The 26,909-nt window shown below is 44.5% G+C and overlaps 2 protein-coding genes and 2 long non-coding RNA genes across 6 annotated transcripts in view; 1 reads left to right on the top strand and 3 right to left on the bottom strand.

Annotated features, from left to right (window-relative positions):
- LOC147251793 (receptor activity-modifying protein 1-like) overlaps positions 1-2,022 on the bottom strand; it is a 47,302-nt gene extending 45,280 nt beyond the window's left edge. Inside the window, exon 1 of the mRNA XM_086221165.1 lies at positions 1,249-2,022. Coding sequence (XP_086077291.1) covers positions 1,249-1,306 — 58 coding nt within the window. The 5' untranslated portion in view covers positions 1,307-2,022. The remainder of the gene's footprint in view (positions 1-1,248) is intronic.
- A 3,101-nt stretch (positions 2,023-5,123) lies between these two features.
- LOC147251792 (uncharacterized) lies at positions 5,124-8,307 on the bottom strand. The gene is made up of 4 exons (XR_015118810.1): positions 8,235-8,307; positions 7,732-7,914; positions 7,525-7,630; positions 5,124-5,291 (listed from the first exon to the last, which is right to left on the bottom strand). It is a non-coding gene; the product is annotated as an uncharacterized LOC147251792 (long non-coding RNA).
- LOC147251791 (uncharacterized) lies at positions 8,305-8,791 on the bottom strand. The gene is made up of 3 exons (XR_015118811.1): positions 8,747-8,791; positions 8,403-8,488; positions 8,305-8,322 (listed from the first exon to the last, which is right to left on the bottom strand). It is a non-coding gene; the product is annotated as an uncharacterized LOC147251791 (long non-coding RNA).
- A 6,708-nt stretch (positions 8,792-15,499) lies between these two features.
- Positions 15,500-26,909, top strand: part of hdac4 (histone deacetylase 4) — a 128,614-nt gene continuing 117,204 nt past the window's right edge. For 2 of the 3 annotated variants that reach the window (XM_086219720.1, XM_086219718.1), the window contains exons 1-3: positions 15,500-15,617; positions 16,322-16,574; positions 26,431-26,633. In XM_086219720.1, coding sequence (XP_086075846.1) covers positions 26,612-26,633 — 22 coding nt within the window. In that variant the 5' untranslated portion in view covers positions 15,500-15,617; positions 16,322-16,574; positions 26,431-26,611. Of the gene's footprint in view, positions 15,618-15,717; positions 16,071-16,321; positions 16,575-26,430; positions 26,634-26,909 lie in introns of those variants that run through there. The other variant, XM_086219719.1, reaches the window with a different exon arrangement.

The raw sequence follows: 26,909 nt of genomic DNA, 5'->3' as shown, positions 1-26,909 counted from the left end.
TTCTGGGACCCTACTAAGGGTCTGCTAAGGGTTACAACAACAAAAACGCATCGATCAAAGTCCTGTTTTCTCCATCCAGCGATCCACGTTGTCGTCTCCTACCTGACTTCCTCCTGTGCTCTTCGCTACGTACGTCTTGATTTCGACTTCAAACCTGGATGATTGGACCTACTGTCTTTATTTTCCTTTTTCTAAGGGGGAAGAAAAAATACTTTGTGGTTTTATCCATAAATCAATGTCAAGATACATTAAAGCTTTTTTTTTTTTTTTCAAAGCAAGTTCAGAAAATGCCGACGGAGCCTTTCACCACCTGAAGAATCACTATTTCACGCTCTGTAGACCTGCTGTCTGCTGCTGGGACGTTCCTGCACTGGCGCACACGCACTGAGTGATTTGACCGGTCCCGGAGAAAAGACCGGAGCGTGGAAAAGCGCCCGATGATCTCGTCAGACTGCACAGAGGCGACCAACTCCTAAATAAACCGGTTTCTGTGAGAGAACCACCGAGCACGTGTGAGGTTGGAGAGTTGGCCGGACCTCGGGGGGCCGTGGGATTATTTCACAACACGGAACCACACTTCAGATTCAGACCTACGAAGAAACTACAACTTGCACTGTGCTGATGACTGAACAGACAGATGAGGTTCAACTCCTTTCTCCAAAATGTGCAGAGGAACTTAGTACATCAGTGTTTATAATGTTGCAGACTAAGTGCAGCTGATAGAGAGAAGGTAAAAGTCCTTGTGCCAGTGAACAGTGAAAGATAGATCTTATTGCAACACGGTACTGATAAAGCATCACATGTATCATGACAAGTTTCACTCCTTTCTGAATGAGAGTGAGACCAGCAGTCTGACGCGCGCCCACACACACGCACACACACACACACAGGGCGATATGGGAAGGACAGAATATTATGATATGCAGAAGTTCTTGTGTTATCAGTCCACATCAAATCCCATTCCAACTGATGTTCATTAATTAGTCCTGCATGAGTTGCATGATACAATCAATTGAAACTTTTATGTTGGTTTTTGTTGGTTTTTTTGAGAAACCAGAGACTTCAGCACTGTTAAGACAGCAGATCTGAATCACCGGGTAAAAGCAGCACTATTATATCACATCAATTATATATATATATATATATATATATATATATATATATATATATATATATATATACACAGTATATATATATATATATATATATACACAGTATATATATATATATAAACACACTGACACTCACCTACAATCAGCAACAGGAGCGCGTGTTTCTGCAGAGCTGCCTGGGTCAGTGGTCCCATCCTTCTGCCCTCAAAATGATCAACTGACTCAAGTTTGGGAAGGAAAGTGTGTGTGTGTGTGTGTGTGTGTGTGTGTGTGTGTGTGTGTGTGTGTGTGTGTGTGTGTGTGTGTGTTTGAGGGGGGGTAAACTCTCTCGAGCTCAGGGAGTAGTAAGTGGTATCATGAGTGACAGCTGCGGGATAAATCCATGTAATGAGCCATACTGGAGCCCCTTCTTCTTCCTCTTCCTCTTCTTCTTCTTCAGCAAACTGCTCGCGGGGGGCCAGGACTTGTTCCTGCTGCAATTCCTCAACTCCCCCCGACTCCCACCCTCCCCCAGTCAACGATCCTCAATCATCCAGACGCGAAACATATTGACTTGCGAAGTTGTAGCCGTCTTTTCCCAGCGACCTGCCTGCGGTTTGGCGCTCTGTGCTGTGCGCAGCGCAGGAGAGAGGTTGCGGAGCTGTGCGCAACGGGGCGCACCAGCGGCGGCGGCTGCAGCAGCAGGCTGAGAGCGTCGGTGATCTCCGGGTCTCTCCGGCAGGACACGATGCGTGGGCGAGCGGAGGGGACACGGGGTAGACCCGCAGACCCAAACATAGCCAGCGGAGTGCAGGGAGGGAAAGTGAGGGTAGCGCGGGACGCCATACGGTAAATTTCCATTGGTTAATCAGTTCCACGCCAGCGACCCACGCAGCTTCTGACACTTTACATCAACAAACAAGCACAAGTATCGAACGTGTCACAGGAAATGACTCTGGCAGTTCCTGTAACAGAGCACGGAACATTTACAAAATTATTCAATGGAAAAGCTGATGAACCAGGCGGGTGGTGGAATTCTTCCAGGGACGTCCCTGTTGGTAAAATGATCACGCGATACAGCCAGAAAGAAAGGGGGGGGGGGGACTGAAAAGAAACTTTCCCACAAGTCTGGAATTCTATCAATTAACAGATGCAATTTTCAGTTAAAAAGACTTGAGAGGAAACTTGCAGGCTGGACCACAGAGGTGGAGGTGGAGAGATGGCGCTTGATGGCATCCGAGTGTCCAGAGTAAAGAGACACTGCCATCTAGCGGCCAAAGGGTTTGGTACATCAGATCAGTGGCAGCTTCACGTTCCCTGAGTGTTGGTACTCATTTTTAATACTTTGTCCTTCACACAGGCGTTGCGTGGTGCCTTTGTGTTTTTCCTCTGCTGTCATAAAGCACAGTTTAACCTGCGTTTGATAGGTGTTGTATGAACGAAAATAAACATTATTATTAGTATTATATCATCATCATCATTATTAATATTAATAATAATTATTATTATTATCATTATGAAACCATTTTAGCTGGCCCACCAAGCAGAAATACATGTAGGAGCTGAAACTGCTCATGCTTTCAAAAGCAGACGATTCAGTCTCGTTTCATATGCTATTTAATATTATTGAATAAAATCATTCAAACTCTTATTTCTATTGTGTTTTCTTTTTCTTGTGATAAAGTACGTGAAATAAGGCATAACGATAGCCAATGACCTGGTTAGAAATATAACAGATATTATTTAGATAAGAGAGTTGTTCTTTTTTTTTTTTAAACAATTTATAGATAATTGTTGGCTTATCTTATCATAATAAAACATTAACTTCAGCATCTAGATGTTTAGTCCAAACGATGCTTTGGCCAAGCCCTAAGAATAAAACACATCTACTATTAAATGAATTCAATTTTACACACATTAAGTTCAAGGAGGTTTTTCAAAACACCTCAACAGTAAGTTAAGACTCTTAAAGATTTGAACAAACAATCATTTTCAAGTCATATTAAATGCTAAACAAATCTACATACATGTATATCTAAATATTACTAAATAAAAATGTAATCTGTGTGGTTGTTTTTTCGTACCTAAATCTCTTAACTAGCTTCATAACTTAAAATAAATAGATTGAGCTCAAATATTCATTGGAGAACATTCAAAATCAGACAGAATTGTGTGGTAAAATATATTTTTCTTCACTCCAAAAGAAGAGCGCATACCACATTTATATTCATGGTTAAAATTGGGTGTAAATGAAAGTTGTGAAGAAGTTTCTGAGCATCAGCAGCGTCCCCCCCCCCCTCTCACCAGTAACGTTGGAGACTTTGTTCAAATGTCTCCCTCTAGTGGTGGTTTGTAAATCAACCTCTCCGAATAGGAGCTCTCCAGTACTTCACTCTCTCAAACTACCATGGATACATTCATGTTTCAGTGTTTCTGCTCGCTTTACTCAGACGCTCCTGTGATAAAGAGTTTCAGCAGCTGCGATGGTGGGAGGAGGAGGAACGCGCGTCAAAAGCGTTCGCCGTAACTTTAAAGCAGTAAGAGGAGGATCAGACGAAGAGTTTGGAGGAGAGTGTTCACGAGAGAGGAAAGATGGTTACGGTCTTCACGCCTGATAAGTGACGGATTTAAGGATTTGTGATTAAAACACTGAGCACCAAGAACTTTTCTAGTGTTTCAGGTGTATTTTTCAGCTGGAGATGAAAACAAACGGGGATTTTTCCCAGCCTTCCCATTTACCTCCCAGTGTAATGGTGGGAATGCAGTAGTCATCATGTAGTATTCTTTTTTCCTCAGTGTACTTTGTACACGCACACTCATGAACACGCAAAAAGGTACAACTCTGTTTGTACGGGACGAGACCTGCTTGCGGCCTCATGTGCATCGCCGCCATGATCTGACTCCGTGTTCGTCCTGTGAACGCCTGCTGGGTGCAGACACCCCCCCCCCCCCCCCCCCGGTGTCATCTAGCAGACTGATGGGTGTTTGCAACCTGCTGCCTTCCATCTCTGCTCCCCAGCCGGCCCTCTGCATTTATGGGCACATTTGGAGCTTATGACATCTCTGACAACCATGAGGTGGGGTTTTGTTGTTGTTGTTGTTGTTGTTTTCTTTTGTTTTAGTTTTTTTGGTTACATTGACTTGTTTTTTTTGTCCGTTAAAGGTTGAGGGGGTGCAGTCCGGGGAGCCAAGGAGCGAACCGCTGCATTTGCCCTGGACTACGACCCTCTGGCTCCTGTCGTCCAGGGACTCCAAATTAACACAAGAAATGATTGGAATGGACAGAAGACACAAGGGATTTGTTTGGGGTTTTCTTGCCTTCTTGCTGTTTTATGAGACTGTTTTTGGAGAGAGAGAAAAAACTTCAGTGGCTTCCATGTCAGGGGACTCACAGCTCCTGACACAGTACCCAGCATCCCCCTCTTTTCTTTTTTTTAAAAATCGTAACCCTTGATAAAATACAGGAACACGCAACAACTCACTGGGAGGAGTGACGTCCCTGAAATGACATCACGGTTCGATGAATGAATGAAAACATCAGCAAACGTTTGTGCGCTCATGGATTCACGATGCGGTTCTGGAACCGCCAGAGTCCACAAACGGTGCCCGCTCACAAGCATCTGTGAATGTTTAGGCTAATAAACAGTTGTTGGGTGTTGTTGTGTCTGTTTCCCCCGGCAACCTCACATGTGGAATTGAAGGTTGGTTAATGTGTTCACGTGTGCAAGTTTTACGACTCTGACACACACAGACACACACACACACACACACACACTGCTCATATTCTCACACGACCCTAACCTGTTTTGTTGTTGTTGTTGAAATAACATCCTTCATAATTATGTCATAATTGGGACTGGTAATATTCACTCTAAAATCAATATTCAGCCACAGGCACGATGAATTATTTCATTATAAAAAGAAATCATGTTATGGGTTTTATTTTTATTTCTTTTTTTTCCACGACCATAGATTCTCAGAAACATCCGTTTACAAATGCAGAACGTGTCCGAACGGTGCAGCGGTGCACTCAGCTGCAACCACTGACAAACTGGTTCGATACAGCAACACCCATATCAGCCAGCAGAGAGCCTCCCCTCGCTGATCCTCAGAGGACCACGAGCGCTCCAGCTTCCTTGACTTTTCCTGAACTTGCTGGCTTCGTTCACCACTTTTTCAGAAAGCTTTCTCCAGGTTACCCTGTAAATTAAAAGAAAAAGAAAAAAAGAAAAACAAAGAGAGAGATTTGCATTATTGGACATTAGTCCTGAAGAGGCCTTGATGCTTTTATTGTCTACAGGCTGTGGAAATGAAACACCCCCAGTAGTTAAAGATGTAACGACATCTGCCATCCAGACTGTTTAACCACTAAATGAACTCGGAGAAGTAAAGAGTGAGCATTGGCGTCCACACTGCTTCACTCCGTGATTTGCTGTCATGCTGCGTCAGACGCGTTTCGAGTCTGGAGAGGGGAATGATTAAAAAGCTGACAGGCTGGTGTTTAGCCTGCACTTGTGTTAAAGCAAGCGGAGACCTCTGCAGCGTTAGCAGTAAACTCTCCTGAGGGAAACCCGCTCACCCTGCTGGAAATGGTCCTCCGTTGCTATCCAGATCATTATCACAAATATTGCCTTTGACAGAATCAATTTCCCCGTTTGGTGCTCCGCGGAGCCGTATCAGCTAAATGTTGCATTCTTCCTTTGTGATCCTACTTTAAAGGTCCCTTCATGAAATAAAGCAGGAATGGAAAGTGGAGCAGGAAATTGAAAAGAGGGTTCCCGTCGTGTTCTAGAGGCTGCTGTGCCTACCGCTATTTCCTCTCAACTTGCCAGTCCCTCTCTCACTCTCACCAGATGCCCCGCCTCATAATCCTCACTGTCCTTCAGGGACAATTCTGCTCAGACTTGTAAAGTGGTATCACCCATAATACTGTTGCCGCTTCAAAGATCGATTACGTTTTATTGCCGGGGCATTGACACGGCAGTGGTCAGCCGTTTGGCATCCCCCCGCGCCTCTTGGCTCAGTCTCCGTGCAGATTTGTTGGCTGCACCGTTTCAAAGGACACTTGGCATGAAGTTCTCCAACAGCTGGCATACAGCTTGGTGTTCCTCTGCACTCTACAGGCTGCTCACCAATGTTTGCCGAGTGCCAACACCAGATTACAACACCAGACTCTCTGTAAATTATAACACTTCATTCTCAGACGTATAAAAAAAAAAAAAAACAGAAAAAAAGAAATATGAGTTCTTACAGTCTGAGGGTTTTTTTTTCCTTCTCGTTCTGCTTTATTAGTGTGAGCTCAAGAGGGAGATGGGTATGACACCAGCAGATGAAACAGGACATACATATATTTATGAAATTAACACATCATGGTGATTTGTTGCTGGTTTGTTTGTAAAATACTGTCTGATTCTGAAAATGAACTGAGAATCCCATAAGATGCGTCAACAACAGCATTCATCCAGAGCCCAAACTGAAGATCACGGCGTTACTGGCGCTCCCCGGGCCTCATGCATGCACGTACTCAGGCGCCATCTTAAATTCTGTCTAAACGTGTTTTCCCTCTTAATGTTTTCCTACTGCTTGTTTTTTCTTATCAAAGGGTTGTTGTTGACCAAGCTGACGAGATTCCGTTGCCAACCGTGACCTCGGACCTCGGACTCCCAAACTATCAGAGGATATCCAAGAATAACTAAGTCACTCTTTTCCATATGTGTCTGATTAAAATCATAAAATGTGATATAAACAGCATGCTTTATTTTAACCGAGGAGCCGCCATCGGGCCGCTCCGATACAAGCATTTAGCTCGATACAGCGTGCCTCGAGAATGGCTTTATATCATCAAACACACACACACACACCCATACACACAAATGTGTGCAGTCGCAAAACTTTTTCCAATCAGGAAAATGTGGGTAAAATGCAGGAGGCAGGAATGACAATTAACTAACTCCCAGTGAGGTAAAATAGAGCTAATGAAAGCAGCTGGACACCCCTGACTAAACAGATTGCCTATTTAAAACTACCTGGTTTGCAGTGGGATTAACCCTGCTAGTTGTCTGCTTAATTGCTTTTATTGATTTGAAAAAGGCAATCAAACGTGTCAAGGGGCTCTACAGTGAAAGTGATCTGAGGGAACAAAAGGAGAAATGAGTTTAAATTTCACAGGGGAACACAGCAATCAGCAGGCCGGGATGGAAGTTTGTAGAACGCACGCTGTTGGTCTCTGCGGTAGGTTCCTGTTTGGCTGCTTCTAGGCGGTGAAATGAACACAACATGAAGAGGGATGTAATTATTAGCCCTGACACATGATTTCTTATCTTCTGGTGTCCCAGAGTGCACAGTGAAACCCTGACAGATGGGCCAGGATGTGGCCCTGCATCAGGTTCGCGATGAGCCTAAAAGGATGTGTGGGGCTCCCAGACTCGCTGACCTCCTGAGGGTGACGGCGCTCCCCTGCAGACGAGCGTTCCTTGACGGTGGAACAAGCCACCAGCATTCCTGTCTTTCGCCGAGAGTGAGAGACCGAGTGATTTTTCCTTTTAAAAAAGAAAAAAAAAACTTTTTAATTTTCCACCATTTTTCTCCCCGCATCATGTATTTATCCAACAAAACTGTCCCGATCGTGATGTCGTTTCACCTGATGGCGAGGCCGTTCATCAAGATAGTGAAAGCTTTTGTTCTGGACATCGGTAAATCCCACACGTGTGAAATGTAGAAGCCTGTCTTCGTGTAACACGTGTCGAAATGAGACGACGGAGGTTGTCTCAGACATTAAACGTCATCGTGCCCGAAAAGGACAAACCAAGGTGACGTCAAAGCCCTGTAGCGCAATCATAGCATAACGTTAGCTTTGTACTTTAACGATAGCATTAAGCATCAAAAATCAGAAAAAGCAAGGAGTTGATTATTTGTGAAGATGATTGTGCAAAACAGAGATTATTTTCTTCAATATTATAATCCCAAAGCCAGTGTAAAAATCCAATTATCTTTCAGTGGAGGGAACCCATGGTGGGAGTGGGAGCCCCCCCGTGGGAGCCCCCCCGTTAGCCTACAGACGGACGTCATCCCTCAGGCTCTCTGGGGTGTCAGCACTGAGCCTGAGGAGACGCGGCGAGTGTATGTTTTGACCTCTAATCTTACCTCTTTTTCGGAGGACTTGCAAACCTAATCCTTGCAGTTGATCCTTTGGTTCCAACGACCAGCCTAATCCTTCCTCACACTGCAGAGCCTTGTTTAAATAAAGACAACGACATCAAGATCCATGTCCGTTTTTTTGTGCATCCTCGTGTGTAACTGTTGAGTATTTACAGGTTACAAAGGCTTTCCAGTTCTCCAAACCTGCAGTTAGAGGTGCAGGGTTGCAAGATTATTGGATTTAGGTTCGTTTTTGAAGGCTAAAATGTACAGATGGAAAATCACAATTACCACACTAAGTGAGAAAGTAATCTCATTAATTCTCTTAAGTGCTGTGTCATGATCAGCCGGACTGTGCATTTGGCCTCTCATCCATGAGGCTTCTTCAGGTCTGTCACTGCAGGCTTTTATAACTCCACGTGGGCGTGACCCCCCCCCCCCCCCGCCACAGCATTTAAGAGATACCGTGACGTGGATGACCAACAATCTCATGAATTGTTTAATAAAGTAGAAATTACAGAACATATGCAGAACCATTTGTACCACCGCCTGTTGAACCCAGAACAAAACTGCAACAATGTGGCTCTTTATCCGCTGTGCACAGCCCATGTTATGTAATAACTGATAATCCAGTGTTACCGCGGTAATGCTGCTCGCAACTGCTGTTGAGGATGTCGTTACTGTAAAGAAGAATTAGAGCATCTTTCCCCGCTCGCTGTTGTTCCTCGAGATCGCTTCCTTTGCTCTAATGTGTTGGTGTTGTTGGCGGATTAGCGCTTCGTTCTGTTTATCACACAGCGGCAGCACGCCGAGACTCCTGGAAGTGTTCTCCACACCTCTTAGTCTCTCTCAGATGTTCCAGAGCTTTACGACGGTGCCTTGTGAACAAGCATGAAATGTGAAGTGTAAAGCTTTTGACTTGAGGCTTCCACACACAAATGTTGTCTTGTATCAGGGTTTGTGTAGGCATTCACTACCCGTGGGCCTGAAATACACCCACAGAACACATTTCATCTTCTTATTTGAACTCTTGAGCCATATTTAATGAAAAACACAGGATGAACAACCCAGTGAAAAGTAAGGAGCAAACACTTCCAGCTTTTGTAGCATCTTGGAAGGATTTACAGGACGATAAGTTGAGCGTCTGTGCATCCAGCAGAGCAGGGCAGTAACAGCCAGGCTGGTTATCAGAGGGTCAACATCAGGGGTCCGCGAGGAGAATGTGATTCAACTTGGAATAGAAGGATGGACACAAAGTCTTAGGAGCTTGTTTGGATGGTTGAACAGACAAATGATGATGTTAAAGTCAGATATTTCATTAGTCTCACAAAAGAGGAAGACGTGAGGGACGAAAAAAAATCAGAATGGCAAGACAGAAGGTACGAGCAAACGCTGGTGAGTTGAGAAAGCAAACAAAGACACGGGACTTTTCATTATTTTATAACATTTATGAAACATTCGCGGGATTTTCAAGTTTGCAATCAGCAGTCAAAGCAAAATGCCAGTTATCTGTTTCATTCCTCCTTGTCAAACAGCCAGGAATCTTTCACTCCACATTGTAGTTTGACTGCACTCACATCCAATCGGTCTGTTTATGAAAGGCAGAACTGCAACTGATGTGACATTGTGACAATGTATTTTTAAAAAGACTTCCAGCTGAAAACCTCACTAGGATATTGCACGGTGACAGTCTCACGACTCTTCATGAAACTAAATTTCTGTCTGGGTCGTCGTGAGTCTCATAAATTTGCCTGGAAACCTGAGAAGTTTGATCAGGAGAGTGAAAAACAAGCAGATCCTGCCAGGGAGCGCACGGTGGGCCAGGGAGCGCACGGTGGGCCAGCGGCACGTATGCAGGCAGGCACGACGGCCGTCATCCGAGGGTCCTGGACGTCAGGAGATTGACGAGGGATCAGCGGAGCTCCGCACAGCTGAACTCCTGCCACCGAGCCTGGCTTGGCTTAACAGGATTGGCTGGTGTGCTGCAGCTTGGATACCATTAATCCGTCTTATCCAGTTACTGCACCTTAAACTGTGGAGGAAGGATGTACAATAAACCGTCCACAGTTGGTTACAGCCCCCTTTAAACCTGCGGCAGAGGAGAAGCCAAATCTCTCTCTGTCTTCTCGCTGTCTAGACCAATGTTGTCCTTTTTAGCTGTTTGGTTAAATGGCGCTTTTGACGAATTGACCGCAGGTGTTTAGCGTCCGTCAGGTGTTTGATGACACTGCTATTTCGGCTGGATGATTGTTGAGTGTCACTGATTTCAACCAGAATGACGGCGCGTGACATGCAACATCTAAACTTCTTAAGGCTTAATTCGACCTGCTTTGCCCTTCAAAAGATCACACTTCTTTTATACTTTAAGTTAAAGGGTTAAATATGTACCCCAAATTTGACCAGACTTGTAAGTAAAGAATGTGGATACTGGAAATGATGACAAACGCCACAGTGGTGGCACCAAGCCTCCGTCCTGTACAAGCATCCCTGGAGCCACTCCCATGCTCTAGATGTGTGGAATGTCCACAAATAGCAACTCACTTGTCGCCTGTTAGTTTGTGTTTCTTAGTGTTCGTTCTATTCAAAATCTGCTACAGAAGTTCAATTATCCAGACGCATGCATGTGGAAACAAGGTGTTACTCACTAAAAATGGATAATAGCCTTTATTCTCTTAAGTGAATGCAAAACCACACACACACACACACACACACACACACACACACTGTTAGCTTTTTCCCCTCTTCTGCGGATGGCTGGAATCTTTAAATTGAATAAGATAATGGAAAAGAGGAACATAATCAGATTAGTCCAAAGGGGTTACAAGTAAAACCCTTGCAATTTCCACGGTTTAACACGTTAACAGCACATGACCTGGCACCAGCCCTCTGGCGCTCTTTCCCACCTTGACTTGCATTGTGCCGATGTTGGCTTGTCTCCTGAAAGATAAAGCTTCACAAATGCTCTGCAGTCGTGGGTTGGGAGAATTGATCTTCCCGTCATAACATGCAGGAAGTCTATCCACTGCTGTCAAAGCAATATCACAATGAGGGCATACAGTTTTCAGTTTCCTGCAGAGCTTTTCTGACTCGAGGGATGCAAATACTGAATTACCAGTGGAAAAAAAGTAGCAGGGTCGGAGGAATTTCTGGAGAGTTGATGACAGCGACTGAGTGAATAAGCTGCTAGCGTTAGAAAAGAGGAAGTGAGAAATATGCTTATTTTCTGTCCTCTCCAGAATCAGACGGGAAGATAGATGCCCCCCTCTCCTCCTAGGGAGACCCAGAGGGACCAGCTGACCGCTAGTTAGCTTAGCGCAATGAATGGTTTTGGATGGGCAGGTTAGCATACTCCCATCTTGCCGGCTCAAATTCCAAAACCTGTTGCTCCTCTCATTTTTATTCTGGTTCAAATAGATGAGGACCAGGATCTCGGGTTGTCCAGAGATAATCCTCCATGTTTTGAGGAGCTGTGTCAAATTACTGCGCCAAGTCAGGAAAGTAGTTCCAGCTATGTAAGTGATTCTAAAATCACAGTGTGTCAACCTTTTAAATTGTTGTTCCATAGTGAATGTTACACACAACTCTAGTTGTACTGATGATCCATTTAACAGAAAAGTGTAGTTGATGACATTTGGCTGAGATCAGCCACACTTCCCATCCACTAGCGTTCACTGCGCTAAGCTAACTAGCGATCAGCCAGTCTCTGTGGGGCCAAGAGAGGGAGAGTTTTGAGGGCCAAGGCAAGACGTCCGTGAACAACTGCCGTTGCCCATAAGAAGGATTGAACACGCTCAGCTGAGACGAATGCTGCGTTCAAGACGACGGGGAATTTCTAGCAGATTTCCAACACCATTGAAACCATTTACACCACTCATGGTGGGAGGGTGGAGCGTTGCTGTGAGGGCGACGTGAATTTGGAGCTCTGGAATGTTGCCTGAGTTTCCCATAATTGCAGAGTTTGACGCCGTTCAATTCATTTTCCTCAACTTGTTCTTTTCTACGAATGCTGGAGCCCTTGGCTGACGTGAACGTGGATAACAAAATAATCGTGTGGCTCTTCTAGACTTGAAAAATATTATCGAACCAAATAGATTAAGCTCCGACAGCGAGACGAGTCATTTCGCAGGAGTTGAATGACGCCGAAAACAACGTATCCACCACCTCGCGGCTGAAGCACCGACGGCGGTGTTGGCTACAGCGGAGCCTTCAGCACATGGTGACGAGTGTTTTTAAGATCTGTCACTGCCAGAAGATGGAGACTAAAGGGTTGGGCTGTCGCATGGAATTGATACCGCACTCATAAAAACCTTTAAACATCCGAGAAGTGACTCATAATTATTGGAGCTTTTTCCTGTTAAAGGATGACAACGGGAGGAAAACAAACTCAGTTTTGTGCGTACACACATAAACGATCCTTTCCACTAATCTTAGCATGAAATACACAGCAGTGTGTTATTGTAATATTGTGGTGAGGGACCAGAAAATGGCGCTCTTTAACTGCCCAAGGGCCGTATCATATTGCATGGTATGGTATTATCCGTAAGCCATATCTGCTTCCATTATAGCAGATAAAGTCTGGAAGCATCCTGTTTCACATGGCCTTGAGTCTCGGAGGATACTTATTATGTTGTCAGTTGTATTCTTAAGGAGGAGAGTGTGGCTGGCTAGAGTTGGATGATCTATTTTCAAATCAGTTTTCTTCGCTTGCTAATGTGGACAGGTCTGTTTCAGTGGCTACTTATTACGCTGTCGGTGCGGTTTGAGAGAAAAGCTCCGCTGGGTTAAGTTGTTCCATTTCTTTTCGGATGAAGAGCTATTTGCTTACACTCCGTCTCTCTGCTGCAACATTTGCGGCTGCGTCGTGTTTCCTCTCAGGCCTGGAGGAATTATGTTCCACTCTGTGTTTACACGGGCGCTTTAGATCCATCTGTGTGCACGGACTTAACGCCGCCGGGTGTCAGCGGTGTAAGGTTATCACACGTGATGGCGGTTCGTCACGTTTCTTTGTCAGCTAGCGTGGATTCGTGAGTGTGGTCCTACCTGTGTGAGTGCTCTGCGGGCTAGCGTGTAAAAGATGGCGTCGTGGGTTTGATCCTGAGGGTCAGTTCATCTTTATCACGTCCTGTCACATCAATCAGTGCCATAAAGAGGGGAGATTTTTGGTTTTTGAGTTTTTAGTGTTTGTTCACCCACAACTCAGTGAATTTGGAAATACAGATCTAATCTTATATGGCTGACATCAGATCAGATCATGAAGAAAACGCTGAGGCCCAGAACCTTATCGCATCCTTAAAAGTTTGATGACTTTACCCCACCGCCCGTCTGACATGTTTTTGTCATTGTTATTCCAAGAAAATACATTTAATGCACAGCAGCTCAAACTACAAGAGAATGTGAAATACAGCAGGGGGTCGCTGAGAGCAGAGCTGGCTGACGTCCGTCGCAGTGCGGCTCTGTCTCCGCCATCCATGTCGGACAGAATGACTTTGGAGGGAAGTTGACAACCATTGAAGCTTTGCGTTAGAAGACGAGGAGAGAGCTTCATGTTAAAGCTATGGACATTGCAACAATCATTACACACAAAAAAACAGACACAAACTAATTTCATTTGATACGTTTAATTCAGTTTTGTTTTGTTTTTTAACAAATCACCTGCAAATCTTGTTTTCCTATTTTCCCCCGGGCCCCCAGGAGGTGTCGCCGGTCTGGCGTCTGCGTCTGCCTGAGTCCATGTGAAAGCAGCATTTGTCAAATATTTCTTGAATTACATAACTTTCATTTTTTTCAGGCCTTTGTGGCTGCAGTAGTTGTTGGTCGGAGGCATAATCTGTTTGCTCTGTACGTCCCATTCTTGTTAACGGGATATCCCAGTAATGACCTGAAGGAAGGTTTTTTTTTGTTTTGTTTTGTTTTTTTAAATTGGCACGAACGTCCTCTCGGACTGGAGGATGATGTGAAAAGGTTTTGGTGGTCAAAGGTCACTGTGACAGGCACCCATCATAGACAGGTACGGCTACAATGTGGCGTGACTCTTTACTTTGATTCTGATGCGTTCGAGCGTAACAGAGTTGCTGGGAAAACTGGAAACACAAGGACCACATACAATTTGCTGGAGGAAGTTCACGCTCAGGTTTTCTCCTTTGTCTGAAAGACTAAGTGCACCTTTGCGTTCTTGCAGTGTTATAAATCTTGTGCTAAAACATGTTCTGTTATTTGCCTGACACCGACAATTGAGGTGTCTCGCCAAGCCAGAACAGCTTTGGCAGAAGAAGAAAACCTGTCAAAGACAAAAAAACAAAACAAAAAAACCAACAAAGTTTGTACCTGTGAACCCGTTTATAGCAAATCACTGGAGGAATAGTAAGTTAAAGAACTTTACAATATATATCATTGACATACATTGACCCACTTTCCTGCAGCAGCATTGGTGTATGGAAGGTCTTGCTTGAGCACATTAAATCTTTGGTTTTCAATTCATTCCTGTTTCAATATAAAAAAGAAACGCACAGATGTCTTCTTTATTATATAATACTGTTGCTACTGAATGAACTGGGTTATTCTGTTCAGCGTGTGCCATCGGGTTTTAGAGCAGAGGCACTTTTCAGAATCTAACAAGAACCAAAAACATGTTCATGTCTTTTTTTTTTTAAATTTAGTGAATAAGTGAATTCCGTCACTAACATTCTTCATCAAAAGAAAGTTAACAAATTATTGATAATTATGGAGAGAAAGGCTATACTTCCAGTTGTAACGCCTGTGAGTTTACCCAGAGTAACAAATATTATCTCGTTACCATAATATGACGTAAATTAAGATAATAAATATGCCCTTATCACAAAATAAGAACATAAAAGTTCGTTTTAGTGTCTTTTAATACCAAGAGAAGCTCTCAGTAAATAAAAATGTAGCGTTTTTAATTGTGAATTTTTAGCTTCCTTAGATGATTGTACCGCTGTTTCAGTGTTTCAAGCAAAAATGTTAAACAATATTTAGTCGTAAAATATAAAACTTTGCCCCCTTTTTTTAATTTTGAGAGAAAAACAGTCTAAAACTCCAAATGCTGTTTACAATCGGCAAATAGGTATTATTATAACACCAGACTACTGCATGCTGTTGTGTTGCTCCCCACATGTGTCATGTAGTCCTGACACACACTTGGTTTGGCGACGCGTAGGGCAGAGAGATCCACCCGGTTCATCTCTCACTGATACAATCTGACGCTCCTCTTAGCTGTCAATCACGCAGTCCCCGCCCTCGACGGAAATGCACGAAGTTTCCCGACATGTGATTAATCCAGTATGGCGGAGCCGTTGGTGTACTGACGGGTCCTAAAGCCCCGCTGCGTTGATGCTCCTGGAGACCCTGAGCAGCCTGAATGTTCTTATCGAGGTAGCGTTTGTTATCTGTCTTCAATTAACCAAAACCTCCCCTTAAGCGAACAGGGAGCCACTAACCAACCCCCCCCCCCCTCTTTTTTTTTAAAGAGACGATGTTTGGTTGGAGTCTGCGCTTTTCCTGTTCGCCAAGCTGAGTTCTTATTGATGTTTGTTATTCTGACGTGCCCGAGTTTTACCTGCGTTATGTCAGCGCAGCTGGAAGTGTAAATGTTGCGTAATTCAAGTTCAGGATTAACAATTTACAGGTTGTTTTTTTTTGGGGGGGGGGGGGGGACGACGACGACAAAACAAACTGTCGAGGGTTGTGCAATATTGTCTACGACACGGGGCTGTTCGGTGCGACTTTTTAAAAACTCGCTGTTAGGCGACGTAACGGCTCAAACTCGAAACACGCTGTAGAAAACGTGGTTGTTTATGAACAATGGAGGGCAAACGCGTTTCACTTGTAAGTCGTCCTATCACCCCGGCGAGTGTGCAGTTAGTGCAAAGAGTTGCCAGATGTAGTGAGGAATGTTGCACCCGGTTTGATTTGGTACACCAGTAAACTACGTCACACGCGTAGAGGAACTTTATCAGTGCAACGAGACGTTGTCATATCGTAATACAACGTCGGATGTGCTGAAATATTCTTGTTTTTTTGTCACCTGTGTGTGTGTGTGTGTGTGTGTGTGTGTGTGTGCGCGCCCGCGCGCTCAGGAGAAGTCCACATGATGGAGGTTTCTGCTGAGGTTGAACCGCTGCTGCCACAGATTTGGGTGTAAACTTGTGTCTTCATGAAGTGTAAACACAAGACAGCAGTGTGTGAGTGAGTGAATCTGCTGCGACTCCTTCATGCCTCCACTGGCGGAAACTGTTCCCACAGCCCTACCAGCTCTGGAGGACAGCTGGTGCCCCTTTGTTAACTCCGGGACCACAGAGGAAAACCTCCTGGCTCCGGATCGTAGCAGAGGTGAGACCTCACCATCAACAGTGACTCACTCACGTAATCATACATGTGTGTGTTTTAGGTGGTTTTCCCAGCTGAGAAGAAATCAGCGCAACAGTCTATTTGTACATTTCAATAACAGGTTGACAAAAGTACTGATTTATGTCTTTTAATTAATTCCTGTGTGGAAATGGAGAGCTTTGGCTCGTGGAGGGCAGCTGATGGATTTCAGACCCCCCCCCCCCCCCAATCATTGAACACGATCAGGACTTTTCTAAAACACTGATAGAAGCATAAAAAAAGTTCTGGTACCCAATTGTTACTTCCTGTAGCTTGAAATACTCCATAATTTTGTCCATCATCACCCACAGACATAAAAAGTGTTCAGTATAAATGGAAAATACAGATTTTGACCTCTGGGTTTTATCTCCAGGGGTTCTGCTGACAGTTTTTTTTTTTTTGGAGGGGGGGGTGGCAGAAACCACAATCGCCGTCCATGAAAATGATCCCTCTGTAGATCTACGTCCTATCTTGTATCTGAATGATCTCCAACTGTCTTCATCCTTATGAAAGCAGGAAAAATTAAAAAAAAAAAAAGCTGAAGATGAGTAAATTTCACTTCTACCAAGTGAAAAAGAGGAAAACATTGATGTTCCTTTTTTTTTTCAAAGCTTGCATTCCGGAAGTATAAATGAGGCTCTCATATTCTTCAGCCTCCCCGCTCGCTGTTTTCCTTTCACCCTGTTTTCTTCCACGGGTGGAACGACGCATTGGTTCGTTGATCGAGGATCCAGTAGCGTCACTGCAACATCAAAACACATTGCCGTCTTTAAATGTATGCATTTATTTTGAAATTCCTGCGTCACGTCTGATTGTATCAACTGGGTTTGCGGCATCGTGCCGCGTCTGTTGCAGACACCAAAGTCCCACATAAGTGGCGGACTTATTGCCATAATTGCAAAGTCCGAGTGATTGATCGAATGTCACAAAGTGCTGAAACTGGTGATTCCCACCACCGTTCTCTTCTAGTGACCTTCAGCTCAAGGCCTGTAAGTCCCTGGAAACGTCCTCAACCCGAAGAGCAAAAACCATAGATTAATATCGTGCTGCGTCTCTCTCCCGCTGTCGCTCCGTGTCTCATCCCTGCTGTTTCTCGGCTTTTTGATTTATTTTTTTCCCGTCCTGCGTTTGGTGTCGGGTTTAGAGGATTTTCATCCTACTACCTGAATGACCCGCTGGTTCTTGCTGCCTTCGATACCTGTCACTCGGATCAAGATGTGAGGAGGGACGTAGCTGACTTTGGACCGTAACTTTGGGGCTTTTGAGAAAACACCTTGGCGCTTCTCCCTGGGCTCCATACATCTATCAGGATCCCTTCTTGCAGTTGAAAGTTGAAACAGAGCGTTTGTGCAGCTTTTCATGATGACTTTGCGGTGTGTTGTATTGATCCGGCTGTTTAAAACCTATCACGATGTCTGGTATTGGTGGACGCGTGTGCGAATCAAACGCGCCTCTGGAGGAGAGATGACCATCCCTCAACACAACTCCTGAAAAGCTTCTGGGTTAAGAGTTAGTGTGTTCCAGAGAGGAGCGCGGGTTCTCTTCCAGTCACTTTTTTTTTTTTTTCCCGGCCGCTTTAATTTACACGTCACTTCTTTACCAAAGCTCGGATCACGTCATCCCTGTCCAAAAAGATTGGCTCTTGTAACCTTGTTAATAACCTCATTTAGCCCTTTTCCATTTCTCCAATCATTTACCACAAGCTGGCAATGAGAATACGTGCTTGTTTGTGAATGGATACTAATGGGGTTTGTTGATGCCACCGTGGTACTGGAGGGCAAATAAGGTAACAGGACCCCGCGATCCACAGATACCCAGCAGGAGTTCATAAACTGCTTGGCAGGGTCGTCCCTCCAGCTCGCTGCCGTCCAGCACATTCTAACTCTATTCTCAGCCTCACTCACATTTGTTTACTATTCTGCACGCAACAATTTAGGAGTCAGTGATGCAGTTTCATCACAACGTTTTAAACGGGCTTTTTCTTCTTCTTCTTCTTCTTCTTTTTTTTTTTAATTCGCTGCAAATCTTCTCAACGTTTCACTGACAGCAATCTTCACGCAACCGCTCGGTGCGTCTGTGGCTTTTAAGGGTTTTTCTTCAAATGGGGCGCCAACGCCCAGCAAGGCTCAAGGTTGAATTGGAAAGAGTCTGGCGGTCAAAGGTCAAGGTCATTATCTCTAGAACACCTTGGGGGAATTTCTTCAAATCCGCTGGAACCCGAGGATGAACTGAAAAGATTTTGGTGGTCAAAGGTCACTGTGACAGGCACCCAGCATACAAGTACAAGATGTAGCTGCTTCTGCTGCCATTTTCAGTGCAGCATTTCATCATTTTCATGCACCTGCATCATTTGGTTTATGTACAGTTCAATTTAAGTGCATCGAATCATGATAGCGTGAGCTTTATATTTTTCATTTACTCATCAAACATCCATATTTGCCTCTGCAAAGTCTGATATGAATTTCTTTTCATTAAAAACCAGCTCAAAGCTGATTTTTTCCCCCCCAAAATACCTATCAACAGTCTGCTATGACTGCTGCTAGTGGATCAGTGGAATAGCGTGAAACCATTGGCTGAACTGTGTATTTTCAGACGAGAGTGCGCTTGCATGTGCATCCTTGTGTGTGTTATTTGATAATAAGACCAAATGGGGGCCCATTCATTAAAAGCGGCTCTATAAATATACCAGAAACTACACAGGGTGACTTTTTAGAATCCATCTGAAACACAAAATTCACTGCTATTCATCACTGGATTATTGTTGCGCACCACGATAAATGAAGAGAAGTTGGATATCAGCCAGGTGGGCAAAGAAGCAGTGTAATTAGACAAGAGGAAGATTGAAAGCAGTAAAAGGGACATTGAGTATTTAATGGGCAACTAAACAGAAGCTCTCAGCCTCAACTGATGTGATTTGAGGCTTGATGAATCCTTGTGTTGACCCCATGAGTTCATGGCTTTTAATGATTCTCCCAGATTCAGCACCCTATACTCGGCTGTGCCTCTCAACTCCAACAATAAGCCCGTTTTGGATCCTTTGTACCTTGCCAGGCTCTTGTCCTGACTTTGAACCCATTCTACCTCAGTTAGCAAGTGTTGAATGGCCTGGCAGTAGGGAGAGGCATCCTTGTTTGTGGACATGTTGTGGATGTCACGCTAATGGCTACTAATGGAGTCTATTAATGGCACCGTCTTGTTTGGGTGGGTACGAGCTCGGTTCGAGATCCTGCAGGGGTTCCGCTTTTCTGGGACTGTGTGCTATCCGACCAGCCCTCTTAGAGCAGTGTCACACCCAACTGATCTTTGAGACGTTAACCACAAATTTAAAACAAAAGTAAAAGTATAATTCCCTTATGAGTAGTAATGGGAATCCATAGGATTTTTACGATCCTGATTCTATTTTCAATTCGGCTTAACGATTTTGGTTCTTTATTGACTCTCTTATAGATTCTCTTTGGTTGGTTAGCTACCTGCAGTATTAACAGCAGAGGACATGCTAACGTTGCTGCTGCTGCTGGGCTGAGATTCACTCCGGAGCAGATCGAACACGCATCATTCATTCAAAGTCATCGCATGCTGTGTGCACCGATGTTTCTGCATAGTGGTAGTACTCCTTCTCTTTGTGAAATATCCATTTTGCAAGTATTGCAAGTTGCCCTGTTGTCATCCTTTCTCGTGAAATGTTACCAAACTTTGGAGCGTGAGTGCCGCTTGAGCGGCTACATGTTGCGTAGCTTGTGTAAGCAGCGCAACGTGCGTGGTGACATCATTTGCGGCCACTGGAATCAATAAGGGAATTGTCTGTCTGCAAAATTGGCAAATGATTCCAAGGAACTGAAACACTGGGAACCAGTTCTCAACAAGAGCCGCTTTTCGATTCCTATCCCTACTTATTAGAGCCGTCAAAATGCCACGGATGTCACAGAACATGCCTGATGGCCTGCCTCTTGAAATCATATGAATATTTACACCACAATCACGGGGATCATCAGTTCGCATTTGGAAGTTGGTTACGATTTGTTCATTTTGGATTAAAATCTGGCGAAAATTTGATTACTTTGATGCAGGGAAATGTGGCCTTTTGTGATCCAGGTTTAAAGAATGTGAACTTGCTCTGGTTAAATCTCAAGGCAGGTTGATGTGAAGCTGTGTGTTGCTGCAGCTCCCTCCATAAAATGTTGGAGTACTCATTGTGTGTGTGTGGTTTTTTTTTTTTTCTGTGTTTTTTGTTGTTGTTGAGGAAGCACCTTTACTCTTCGGCTTAAAACGCAGGCATGCAAAATTGAGGCACATCTCTCATTTTGAGGAAGATGGATAAGTAAAGAATGTTGCAGAGTGGACATGAATCAAAGAAAGGATGACGCTGAGAGTAAGGTCAAAAGATTCACCGGCTAAAGGGTGAGATTGATGCTGAAGGAATGCGAGTGATAAAGAACGGGAAGTTGAGGGGGCCTCTGTCATTCACAAGACTTGGCACACTGCATGGAAAGATGCTACTTCCTGCTTTTATTTGACGAGTTGGCCTCTCGTTGCCATGGCAATGCAACAAAGATGTTTGATTGTCCGTTAACACCAGCAGACTCATGTGTATGTGCAACACCACTATCCTTTATTGCCATCCCGACGTTATCAACAGTAGGTTAAACAGCTGCTCAGATTTCGAAAAGGTCGGTCCCCACACTGCAGTCGTGTTAACGGATGCCTTCACAAAACCCGGTACACACTCAGATACAAGTACCGGAAATGTCTCCGGTTCTGTTGTTAATTGTAGGATCACATTGGCCGGGATGAAAGTCCATGCACCGATCCAATACCACATAATTCATTAGCCTGACGATAGGATCCTGCCACTTTCCATTTATCTCTAATTAATATCAAAAGAGGAAATTCTCCTCCACTGTCCTAAAACAGTAGCCAGGAGCTGGTGTCATAATTTCTGCCTCATTGGACAGACTGCTGTGTCCTGACACCCCAGTTCTCTCATGTAGCTGCCTCACCCAGAACAGTTGAGCCAGAGTCAAGTTTCCGAGGCCCGTGACTTGATGTCACACTACAGGAGTTAATTGCCTAAACTAGAATCAGATAAACCAGAGCTCAGACCAGAGGATTCCCACAGGAAGAAAAACGCTTTAGCAACGCTTTAGTTTTGTAGTCTGCTGTTTTTTTTTTGTGTTTTTTTTGTGTGTGTGTGTTTTTTTTTTTTTTTTTAGCAGCAGAAGACACGGAAAAGAGACTGGTCGCCGCTGTGATGCCTTTTCCTGGGTTGTACATCCCAGCCTTGAAGGCGTACAAAGATAAAGCCTTGCACAGTGTAGTTCAGGGTGAAGACTGTTTGAGTTGCTGATAAAACAGCAGGTCCTCCCCAGAAGAACCGGCATAAATAAAAGTGGTGAGAACAACCTCCTGCGGTGCCATCTAGTGGCCTGTTGCAGGTGTGTCATCAGGAGAAAGTTATGGCTTCCCACTTCTGTTAAAACAGTTGTCATTTTAACCAAAACCATGATCTTTTTACGAACCCTAACCAGGTGGTTTTGTGCTTAAATCTAACCAGACCGTGCTGAAACAGTGTCATATCAGAGGGCCGAAACAAAAGTCTGGATGTATTTTTCATGTCACAGCCATTGGTAGTACAAATAATAAGTACTTTTAAACACACGAGTATCAGATCAGTACTTTGTCTCTGCTGTTATAAGATAATGTGTGCCGAGAGTGAAAAAATAGAACTGGAACATCTCCAGTATGCATACACATTTACTTAAGTCACTTTTGAGGTATTAACATTGAGTCACCTTCATTTCCTGTCGGCTTAACCATAACTACCACCTGCCTAACCCCATCCTTAACCAAAATTTCAGCTCACAGAGAGTCTCTACTGCCTTCTGCTTTCATGTACAGTTGCGCTCTCCTCCTTCCACTGCTCTCATCTGCTCACTGCGCGTGTGTGTGTGTGTGTGTGTGTGTGTGTGTGTGTGTATAGCTTGAGGTGAAGTGAAGAAACAAGATGAGGTGCTAGTTCCCGTGATGACACTAGTCAGGGTTCCACTGAAAGTCAGTGGTGTACGGTGTGTGGATGAAAGGTGAAAGGACCGCCCCCGTGGCGCTCCTATTCTGTTAACCCCCTTTTCAGACACGATGTCCCGCAGACACACAAATTGATGTCTGTCAGGTTTTTAGTAATTCGGTGTGTCAGGATATTCAGTGCTGCTTCACCTCAGCATTCACCAGTAGTTGTGTTTCCAAAGAGCAAATTCTAAGTGAACTGTGGGACTGTAGCTAAAAATGATTAAAAAAAAACCCAAAAACAAAACAAAAGAAATGTGCATATTCCATCAGTTGCCTGGAATGAAGAAAATGGGCTTCGCAGAGCCATCAAAAGATGGCGGTATCGGCAGTGTTCCAAGTTACAATGTGACAAGTTATAAATGGTCTTTATATCAGCCCTGTTCCATGCTGTTCAGAGACAGACAATGTTTGACATTATTGGGAAGACGCTGGCGGTGGCTACAGCTGGTCAGACTTAAAGATTTGCTAACAGCTTATTCCAAAAAGGGATTTCTGTGTGTCATTTTGGGCATTTACTTTTTTGTTTTTTCTTTTCAAAAAGGGAAAATCCTCCTAAAGGTAGTGTTGCAGAATTGAGGGAGTTTTTTTTGTTGTTGTTTTTTTGCAGCTTCCATCAAAGTGTGCGTCAAAATGCTTCTTGCATAGTTTTAACAGTGACGGAACGACCATAATTTGTTTGTTCATATCAACACAAAAGAAAGAGAAAATGTCATGTATTATATTGAAGCAAATGTGATTGAGCGAATCCAGATTCTGTGGGTTGGGCTGCAACACCCAGTCGCCTCCCCTGGCTGTCAGAAAATCTGTATCAACAACAAAAATATTCCCTCTGCGCCTCTTGATGGTCCCGGTCATGTCGCAGTTGAGCCAGCAGCTGGTTGATGTCATGTCCTGTGGTCATAGTTGCCCCCTTCACACATACTGAACAAGCAGCAGAGACTGTCGAGTCCCCGCAGGTCCTTTTATGCCTGAATAGTGTCACTCTCTTTATCCCTTCATTCACTCACTCCTCTTTTTCCAAGGTTCTATCCACTTTTACCCCCCTGTCACATGACCCAGTACTGACTCTGACGTCATCTCAACTCGTCATTATATTTTGTCCTCTTAGTGTTCCAGGTTGTTCTCTCCTGTCTAAACAAATATTGTTCACACGGAGAAGACATTTCTCTTTCTTTCTTTTTTTCCAAGAACAAAGAAATTTCAGGAAAATGTCAACAGCATACTGGCGGTGCTGTTAATCCCACTCACCAGCTGAATTATTCATAGTCAATTACGACTGAGAACCTGAAGCTGCATTTTCAATGATTCATTTCACAAGCTATGCAAGGGGTCTCTTAATTGTTGTTTACTGCTAGCTATCTGACCACATGTTATTTTTATGCCGTCGTGATTACCCCCGGCAGCACTCTGAGTGCTTGGGAAATGAAGTCCATTAAGAAGTCCTGTCAGCTGTTTTCCTGTCAAGCACATTAAGTGTTTCTAGATTCAAACTTTTGATGCATGTGAGCAATAAATCTCAGAAATGAGATGTAGGTGACGTTTTGATGGTTTCATCATGCAGCGGAATAAAAAAAAAACCACCTGGTTTTGTCCACATATTTTTATATGTTCCCAAAAGGACAAAAAAAAAAAAAGACAGAAAAAAAGAAAAGTCATACGGAATGAACATCAAGTTAGAACTGTATCTGTAACTGTAGCACATCGTATGAATGCAGTTTTACATCTAAGCAAAGTGTTAAAAAGTGAGTGCTCGTGTTAAAAAAATATGTACATCATAACAAGCACACAGACGGGTTTGTTTTGCCACTGTAGGGTCACGGTTTACTGTTGTCTTGGGCCGTTTAGCAAATGACAGCAAAGCACAGAAACATACTGGGCTGAATTAAAAAGCATAAATACACATTGTCCTGACTGCGTTTTGCCTTCAATTATGGCCGGTAGTGTCCGAACAGTGGCTGTACGGGTCATCTTTGTATATTTGGGTTGGCTTGCACTGCGCACACAGTGGGTATGCACAGTGTAATAAAAGTTTTCTTTGCTCGTGGAACCAAAATCATGGTTAACGTGCAAATTAAACGGTGGGTTGCGTATTCAATGGTTTGGTTTTTCCAATAGCTGCTAAGGGTACCGAAAATCCTTCCAGAAGGGACGGAATGAGAGGAAACACTTTATTCACACATCCCAGATCTCGATGAGGATGAGAGGCCAGCTGCACCAGCATATGGTCTAACCGTGGGTCTGAGGATCTCATCCCAGTACCTAACAGCGGTCAGGGTACCTCTGGCTAGCACGTGGAGGTCTGTACCACCCTCCAAGGATATGCCTTCCCAGAGCATCACTGACCCACAGCCAAACTGGTCATGCTTAAGGATGTTGCAAGGACCAGAACGTTCTCCGCAGCATCTCCAGACTCTCTCACCTCTGTCCCGTGGGCTCAGTGTGAACCTGTTCTAATCTGTGAGGAAAACAGGGTGCCAATGGTGAATATGCCAATTCTGTTTTTTTGGCAAATGCGCATAGCGCTGCTTGGTGCTAGGGTGTGAGCGCAGGGCCCACTTGTAGAGATCGAGCCGTCATACAACCCTCATGGGGTCTGTTTCTGACAGTTTGGGCAGAAACATGCACACAAGTAGCCAGCTGGAGGTCATTTGTTAGGTCCCTGGCAGTGCTCCTCCTGTCCCTCCTTCACAAAGGAGCAGATCACGGTCCTGCTGCTGGGTTGCTGCCCACCTATGTCCCTGCTCTCCCCCTCCTGGTGTACTGGCCTGTCTCCTGGTATCCCCTCCATGCTCTCAACACTGTGCTGGGAGACGCAGCAAACCTTCTGGCCATGGCGTATGGCGATGTACCATCCTGGAGGAGCTGCACTATCTGAGCAACTTCTGTGAGCTGCGGATTACCGCTTTATGGTACCGCGAGTGGCGAGGGCACTGTAAAAATACAAAACTAACCAAGAATCTGCCAGAAAGAATCAGGAGAGGGAAATGGTCTGTACCTGCACACCTGTTCCTTTAGAGGGGTTGTCTTGCTAATTGCTGGTCCTTTCCACCTGTCATCAGTCATTATTGCTTGCTAACTGGGCAGGTTGATATCCCTGAAGTGTGATTGACATGGAGTTAAACCATGATGATTATATGTTCCCTTCATTTTTTTTGAGCAGTGTACAAAGGAGATCCCTCACCAGCGGTTATCCATAATGAGTTCATGGCCTACGTCGACTCTTCCAGATACCTGGGCACATTATTATCTGTACAGTAGACTGACATGGAGTGTCCTGGTGGTAGCTGTCCTCTCAAGGCTCCAACGGCAGCGACACTTCCTCTGTTGGCTCAGAGTTTTTAGTGTGAGCTTCTCCTGTACCATGCTGAGGTTGAGAGCGTCCCGCAGTGTGGCATCTGCGGCTGGTTTGGCAACCTCAGTGTACAGCTGGAAGCTCAGATCATCCAGCTAACACAGAGAGCCATGAAAATCACTGGAGTCAGGCAAGGTCTCACACTCCAGGCTGTTTTTGAGGAGAAGATCGTCAGACAGACCCACCCGAGCAGTTCAGGCCCTCCACCCTAAGTACCAGCCCCACCCTTCAGACATGTGGTGCAGAGACTCGGCGCAGGGTCAAACTGTCAGACCAGGCGGTGTGCAGTTTGTTTCCTGATTGCAGTCTGGTGATGTACATGTATGAGCATGATACCAGACAGTGTCTGTGTCCAAGACAAATTTCCTTCAGCACCAAAAAAATCTATCTTGTCTTTTGTTGCAGCTTGTTTGATGGATCCCGCTTCAACACACCACTGACGGCTTCACCCACGTTTGGTTTGGATGAAACTTTGAGAGGCAACTTCACCGGGAAGCAAATGGTAGTCACAGCCGCCATGGAGGTGCACTGACACCCTCCCCATCCTCCCGCCCCTCTCTCCGGTCTGCCGAACCAATCAAGAACTATGAGCTCTCAAGGTCGGCAAGGTAAGCGCAGTCACAGGAGGACAAAACGTTTCATGATAGGCTACATCGTTTTCATTTGAAATTGATCGTTGCTAATGAGCATGAGGAATCAATCACATTTGCACCCGCTGGTTACACCGGGTATTTGGTACTTCTACTCAGAGCTCACATCAACCAGAAGAAACCTTCATCTCCAACAACTTAGCTTTTGTTATTAATTACTTTAAGTTGGTGCCTCACTCAGTCATCATCCATGCAGGGCTTGGCTTCTCTGGTGCCGGGTGCAGCCGTGTTACA

The sequence above is a fragment of the Aulostomus chinensis genome, chromosome 12, assembly GCF_037954235.1.
Source record: "Aulostomus chinensis isolate RoL2024-O1b breed Wild chromosome 12, RoL_Achi_v1.0, whole genome shotgun sequence".
NCBI classification, from domain to species: domain Eukaryota; kingdom Metazoa; phylum Chordata; class Actinopteri; order Syngnathiformes; family Aulostomidae; genus Aulostomus; species Aulostomus chinensis.
Note: the sequence above shows the minus strand (reverse complement) of the source record. Positions and strands in the feature narration are given on the sequence as shown.